Here is a 7277-nt window from a genome sequence, read left to right on the forward strand (position 1 = left end):
TGGTACCAATAATTCCTTTGACCCTGGGCACGAGAAATGAAATGCCCCTAACAATGGCATAGGCTATAAGCATTCACAAATTCCAAGGACTTACACTACAGAAAGCAACAATTGACATTGGTAAAATAGAAAGGAAAGGACTCAAATTCACAGCAATATCCAGAGTCAGATCACTAAAAGATATTTATATCCAACCAATTTTCTCCCTTGAAAGTTTCTCCAAAATGGAAAACAATCCATACACAATTATCAAGAAATGAGAGGAAACTTGATTTCATCAATTTGCCCTCTCAACAATCAAGGTATGCCACAATTTCATAGAATCATGCTCTAATTATGAAATACGTGTACAATTATGTTATTTTCAATTTTCTAAAATAATGATTCTTTCACTAATGAAATCCAATATATAGAACCCTAATTCAACATTTCAATGACTAGAAGATGTTTGAATGAATATCTCAAGATTATCTAGTAAGGTCTACAAATAAGTTCATATTTTATTACTTTTCATGTCCACTGCCACATCTAAGAATGCATACATTCTTTAATATTTGGTAGAGAGACACTCATTAATTCATATTTCACAAACAGTTTTACCGAGTTTTCTTTTACAAAACTTGCACAATTTTACCTAGAATAGAAATCTACATTAGCTTGATTTAGTTTCCTATTTTGCTAATACTTCTAGTTGTCTCAAATGAAATAGTCGACGATTAATTTGAGCATTCCCTATTATGTTTTGCAACCCATTTTGCGAAACAGGCCTTCGAAGATGGAAACACAATTTTTCATACCTCTACACAAATTTAGAAGATAGATAGAAACAATCGAGACTAAAGTAGACAAGCTGATTGAGCCAAGATACTTGTGCAATGAGTTCTAAAAAACAATTTTATTTACGTGTAATAGATGTGATATAATATAATCATTAGATTTGGTGTTTATTTTTTCCTCGGTACTGTAAAGAAGAAATTTACAAATACAATTTTTTTAGAGTGTATAGATTGGTTGTCCTTGTCATGAAAAAAAAGACTTTTTAAGTTTTCCAATTGACTTGACGCTTGGACCTATGGGGTACAAGTGCTAGTTATGAGATAACGTAATAAAAATGCTAATGCAACCATAATATTCTATTCGATCCTTGAAAGCTCATCCCTTACATGCACATAAACATTTTAATTACATTTGGATTGATTGAAGCTACCCAACAATAAACAAACACATAACAAGAAAAATAGTGAATATGGGCTAATGCATCACGTTATCAATAATGTACCCTACTTATGTCAGTTTAAGGATCCCCTAATGACTCAAAACTGCCTATTAGTGAACATTTCCTCTCGATTCTCCACATGAATCCCCGCTTGAGTGTCTAATTTCCCCATCCATGCCCCTTTTATGGCATTTGAAATATATAATAGAGTAGTAAATGGTAGTCTTGACCATCATCTCTCTCACAAGAATGGACCAACTGAGTGATTCCAAAAGTAAATCGATTGTCATGATGATAATTTTCAAGTTTTTAAAGGTGGTGTATGACTACATTGTGAGAAGTTGGTAATATGATCAAAATTGAGAAAACACTAGAAAGTGGTGCTATAGAAACAATGAGAGACATGGAGAGGCCAAGATAGGGTAGATGTCATGTTGAAGAGAGGTTTATGTGGTTGTCAACAATGACACTATCTTAATATGTATATTCAGTTATTATTGAACAAAAAATAAATCAATTCTATATCATTTTTTAAGATACTCATATCACAACACAATAATATTTTTTGTTGAGTGCAAAAATAATGTAACACATACTCTTGACCCCTTGACACTAAGCCAAAGAAGGCATGATAACTCATGCAACATGGCATGGGATACAATAATTTTGTTGTATCGCTAGTCAAATTGAGCACCCCTACTTGGTTGTGCTTGGTGTCACAAAATAGGATTTTTTAAAGAAATTAATAACTTCACTCAAATACTATAACCTATCACATTAATCACACAAGAAGCTACAAAATTAATATTATAAATTACAAATAAAGGCTACACTATAAAACCATATAAACATTCTAATTATTTTTTAAATTAGTGACAAAAATTAATTTAATTATGAAAGTTGTTTTATCGTTGATAAGTTTTGTGGTGTCAAACTAAACCCCACACTCTTATATCAAAACTTATCTTAACAAGTGTAGGGGTGAGCAGTCAATAGATGAATGGGGTCCAAAACATGCTATAGTTTATAAGTTAAGTATAATGATGCATTGGAAATGTCATATCAATCTAGGTTCCAAAAAGATAGTGATTTTTTTTCAAAGATAACCACTCATATGGTGCCACATCAATGCACCAGTAAACATGATCAAGTGCATACCTATGGGTCTTACTTTTTTGCAGGGGTCATTTGCAATGTCCCCACTAGTAGGGTTAATTAGGGACAAGTTATACCCGCAAAATAAATGTTAGAATCACAATAATAATAAAACTAACTATATCATTCTACCCTCTAAGTTAACCCCAATCTTAAGAACGTCTCCAAATCGGGTTCCATAGCTCATAGTTACTTCATCGTCATCCTGGGAGTGTCCCCCTTAAGATTCTTCTTGGATGAGCATCCTCTATCCAAGGCCAACGACATATGCATATGTTTGACAACATCAGAATATTCTGACAACACAAAGAATTCTCAGTCATGGTGGTCGATTCAAGGTGTTAATACCTTGCTACCCCCATGCTTCAAGTCTTATAATTCTCCTAATAGATTAATGTATTATTACTCGATTATTGGCCATGGCGGACTCCATGCTTCATGCTTTGATATCGAATCTCGGTCATGGTGGCCAATTTAGATATTAATATCTCACATGCTCCATGCTTCGAGTTCACACTAATATCCATGGTTTTAACCCATGAGTTAACACAATATTATCCACAAGTAGTGTTCATAAAAAAACATAATTAAACAAATATAATTCATAAACATACCTTTCTTACCTTCTTCTTTTCCAAGAGTCACACCCTTTCATAATACAAATCTTTTCAAAAGTCACAACACTTCATAGTTATAATCCTTTCGAAAAGTCACAACCCTTCATAACTAAAATCCTTTGGAAAAGTCTCAATACTTTATAATTAAAATATTTTTGAAGAGTCACAACTGTTCATAATTATGACCCTTTCAAAGGTTTGCATCCTTTCAATATCATTGATACCTTTTTAGAAAGTCGCTTCCTTATTTTCTCCATATTACTTTCCTCTTCCATTTTTCCTTGTGAACTCCTCTCCTTTTTTCTTCCTTCCCCCCCTCTCTAAAATAAACTCTCCTCCCTTTTATATCTTAATTTTAAGGAGTCATGCCTATTTGTTAAACATCTCTTTCATTAGATTTAGTTAATTTATATTATTCTATGTTATATTATTTATTTACTTACTTATATGTGTTTATTTTATTTATTATTAAATTCTATTTAGAAAGTTAACATACTTTCTACAATATTGTTTCTTGTATTTAATTTTCTTTCTTTCTTTCTTTACTCATTGAAATTTTATTATTTTTTAATAATTTAAAATATCATATTAAATATTATTTTATTAAATATTATCATATTAAATATTATCATATTAAATATTATCATATCAAATATTATCATATCAAATATTAAAATATCATATTAAATATTATTTAAAATATCATATTATCTTTAAATGGGGATATGACATCATTTTTGACACATACATGATAGATTCAATGGCATAAATTTTTACTTGAGGTTGCTAACTAAATAAAGAAAATAAAATAAAAATTAAGACTTAGAAGTCCACATGGATCCCCAAAATTAGGATGTGCATCTTTCTATTCCCCTCCCTTATAAGTTTAATACAAAACTCTCCAACAACAACCACACACCAGAAAAAGAAAGGGAAAAAAAGTTGTCCAACATTGAACCCCCTCCCTCACAACTAACACTTGTTGAGTCGAGTTGTAACAAAAGGTCAACTCAAAGATGACTAGGGGAAAGGATCTAGTAGTCGTCTAGGTTAGCTTCACGCACCTACAATTCCTAATTCGTATGTCAAAATTTGTTGATTTTTCAGTGAACCTTTGTAGGTGAGTGACGAGCTTAAAGCTAACATTTTGGCTTTCCCACATTTATGAAGCTCTCTGTAGAACTCGTAGAGTGTGAGGTGGTGTGCAATTTCAAAATGTTCACCCCCACTGAGACCCCATAATAGTCGCTTACCCAAAAAATAGTACTTTTTGCACAAATGGACCAATCAACAACCAAGAAAGCTAAACAGTTATCAACTATTAGTATGTGTGATCGACTATTAGTACATATGCGATCATTTTTAAGAACTTTTAATGAGCAATAAGCAAGGGGAAAGGTTGTGATAGATGTGACACTAATACAAACAAGATGCGACTATCCTCCCTACAAATTGCATTATTGACTAAATTTCAAAATAATGAAAACACAATGATTTTTTTTGAAATTCTCAACATTTGATCTTCATAATCTGTATATTTTATTATTGAAAACAACAAAATTTTCAAAAAAAATTCACTGTACTTTCGTAAATTTAAAAATGAATCTTATTTGACTTTTTTTTTTTTTTTTATATATAAAGTCTTTGATGCATTTTATTTGGGACTTAGCGAATGCCATACAAACATAAGCGGCTATGACCCATTTTCTCTAATTAGAGATTAACATAAGCAGCAAGTGACCCGTTTTCCCTACTTAGAAGCTCTACCCGTTCCATCGGTGCCCTTTTCTGCTCGCACCCGACCGAGGGCCAAACTACACACCCGCCCGCCCGTTGGTTTCCATAAGCGTTCCACCCGTCCCATCTTTCCCTCTGTCTCGCATTTGCTTCTTTAAGAAGTCTCGGGTTCGACTCCTCTCCGTCCAGTGCTGTGTAACTTAGCTATGAGAGCCGGTGCTCGCCAGGCGCCTCTGTTCTCTCCGTCTCCGGAAGAGGATGAAGGGAAACAAGTTTCTGTGAAGCCCACTTTGATAGCCACTGACGAACCGCCGTCTTCAAAGAAGAAGAAAACCAAGGACGCCCCTGCGCAGGCAAATTTCAGGCTAAAGAGAAATGGGGAAGAGCCATTTCAGGAATGGAAAAAGAAGAAGAGATCTAAGAAAAGCCTGAACAAATCCGGCGGAATCGACTTGGAAGAACTCCTGGCGCAAACTTACCATATGCAGATCTCTGCGCCGGTGGAAAGTGCAAAGCAAACGACAGCCGAAGGCTTCATTCGTAGATCCAACCGCAAGAAGAAAAGGCCGACGAAAAGAGTGAGCGATTCTACTAAGAAATGGTCCAACGACGAGGAGATTTCTCTTTCCATGGCGCTCTTGGAATGCAGTTCACCCGAAGGCGAAATTAACATGGCGGCGTTTTACCAGCGGGCGAAGGAGTCTCTGCGTGATGAGGTAAGTAATTCTCAACTGTATGATAAGATGAGAACTATGAAGAAGAGGTTTCGGGCCATAGAGTCCAAGCTTAAGGAGCACAGTATTGCAGAGGACGAGTTTCCTTACAGGACTCCTCAGGAGTCCGCTTTATTTAGGATGTGGAAGCGAATCTGGGGAAATAATGGAGATGATCCGGGAATAAATTCCGAAAACCCTAAGAAAAATGGCGTTCAAGGGCTTTTTGAGTATGAAAAGTCTAGGGAAAATGTAGTTGAAACCCCAAACGAGTTAGAGCGTGAAAATTCTAGTGGAAATGGACGGGAAATTGGAAATGAAAATTCTATGGAAATCGAAGGTGAAAATCCCGGAGAAAATGCTGCTGAAACGCCCGGGGAAAAGGGAACTGAAAGCCCTGTGGTAAATGATAACGAAACGGCAAACTCTGCAGAAACTGCGGGTGAAAACCCTAGGGGAATTGAAGGTGAAAACTCTGGGGAAATTAGATCTGAAAGCCCCGCAAGAAATGAAATTACCAAGCCAAGGGGAACTGGAGTTGAAAAAGAAAAGGAAGGAGAGGAGCAAAACCTACAGAACTCTGTGTCTCATGAAACCGAAAACATAGAAGACAATAGAGTGTGCATATTGCCGAAAAGCAAAAGTGGGCGTTTTGAGGATAATATTAAAATCTTGCTCGAAAATCAAGAATCGAGGCTTAAAGCATCAATTGAGAGCTCAATCAATCGTGTTGCTGCTGCTTCCTCTGCTGGTGCAAGTTTTCAACCCTTCGGAGGTTTTGGGCCTGAGATGGGGATGGGAGCCATTTTGTCAAGAAGAATGAAAGAATTGATGGATGATCTTAATTCTGTGAAGGGGTTTCCCGGTTTGGAGTCTTTGGAGGCTCGGGAATTGCAGCAGAAATGGCATGCTCTTAAGATTCAGGAGGTGAAGATGTTCTGTGAAACCTTGGATTTGCTACAAAAGCAATGCAGATTGGCTTTGAAAAATGCAGAAAACTCAGTTTCTACAGACAATCATGGATCCTAGGATTTCTAAGCTAGCATTTTCTTAATCCGCAGGCAATCTTCTCCCTTGTAATTTTTAATATTTGTTTATGTTGAAGAATTTGTAGTTATACTGTGGGAGATACAAGCCACTCTCTTGTTTATAATTTGTTGAACTCTTATGAATCTGCTTGTTTATAGTCGGACTTGCAATCAATGAAAAATTCATGGCTTTTCTAGTTCAAATTCTGTTATTCTTTAATCAATGTTTCAAATTAGTTAAAAAGTATGTGAAATTTTGATAAAATTAAGGAAAGAACAAGATACCAAATAATGATAGGTGTGTATCAGTAATCCACCATGCTCATGTGAGATCGTTTCTATTTCTCATTTCTTTTATGCTATTGGTTCTTGAACTTGTATCATTCTGGTGATGGACTGTAGAACGTAATCTGAAAATCTAAATCAGAAATAAGAATAATAAGAAAAGGGATGAAAGCATCATGTTCCTATCATATTTTGTATAGGTTATTGTTGATGGAGGTAGACATATTAGTGAATGAAAAATTGGTATTATATGTATCATTTTTTCATCTTGTTGATTCTTGAGCTTTTCAATTAATCTGATGATGGACTACATAATGTAATTTGAAACAATGTAAAAGAAAACTATATAAAATCTAAATTAGAAACAACAAGAAGGGACTACGGCATCATGTTCCTGCCATAGCTTGTATATGTAAGTTTGTTAAGGTAGTTTATGATGGAGGTAGACAGGTTAGTGAATGAATAGTTGGTATTATATGCATCAGTTTTTCCATCTTGTTGATTCTTGAGCTTTTTAATCAATCCA

General features: G+C 34.9%; 1 protein-coding gene across 1 annotated transcript; it reads left to right on the plus strand.

Moving 5' to 3' along the window:
- The first annotated feature begins 4773 nt into the window (after positions 1-4773).
- Positions 4774-6670, plus strand: LOC149564779 (uncharacterized). Its single transcript, XM_089818371.1, has one exon. The coding sequence runs from the start codon at positions 4932-4934 to the stop codon at positions 6465-6467; it is 1536 nt and encodes a 511-aa protein (XP_089674497.1). The 5' UTR covers positions 4774-4931; the 3' UTR covers positions 6468-6670.
- The last annotated feature ends 607 nt before the right edge of the window (positions 6671-7277 follow it).

The sequence above is a fragment of the Cupressus sempervirens genome, chromosome 3, assembly GCF_028749045.1.
Source record: "Cupressus sempervirens isolate cs-2001-9-10 chromosome 3, ASM2874904v1, whole genome shotgun sequence".
NCBI classification, from domain to species: domain Eukaryota; kingdom Viridiplantae; phylum Streptophyta; class Pinopsida; order Cupressales; family Cupressaceae; genus Cupressus; species Cupressus sempervirens.

What these genes read in the sequence shown, in the direction of transcription:
- LOC149564779 (XM_089818371.1), top strand. Translation starts at nt 4,932, where the DNA reads ATGAGAGCCGGTGCTCGCCAGGCGCCTCTGTTCTCTCCGTCTCCGGAA.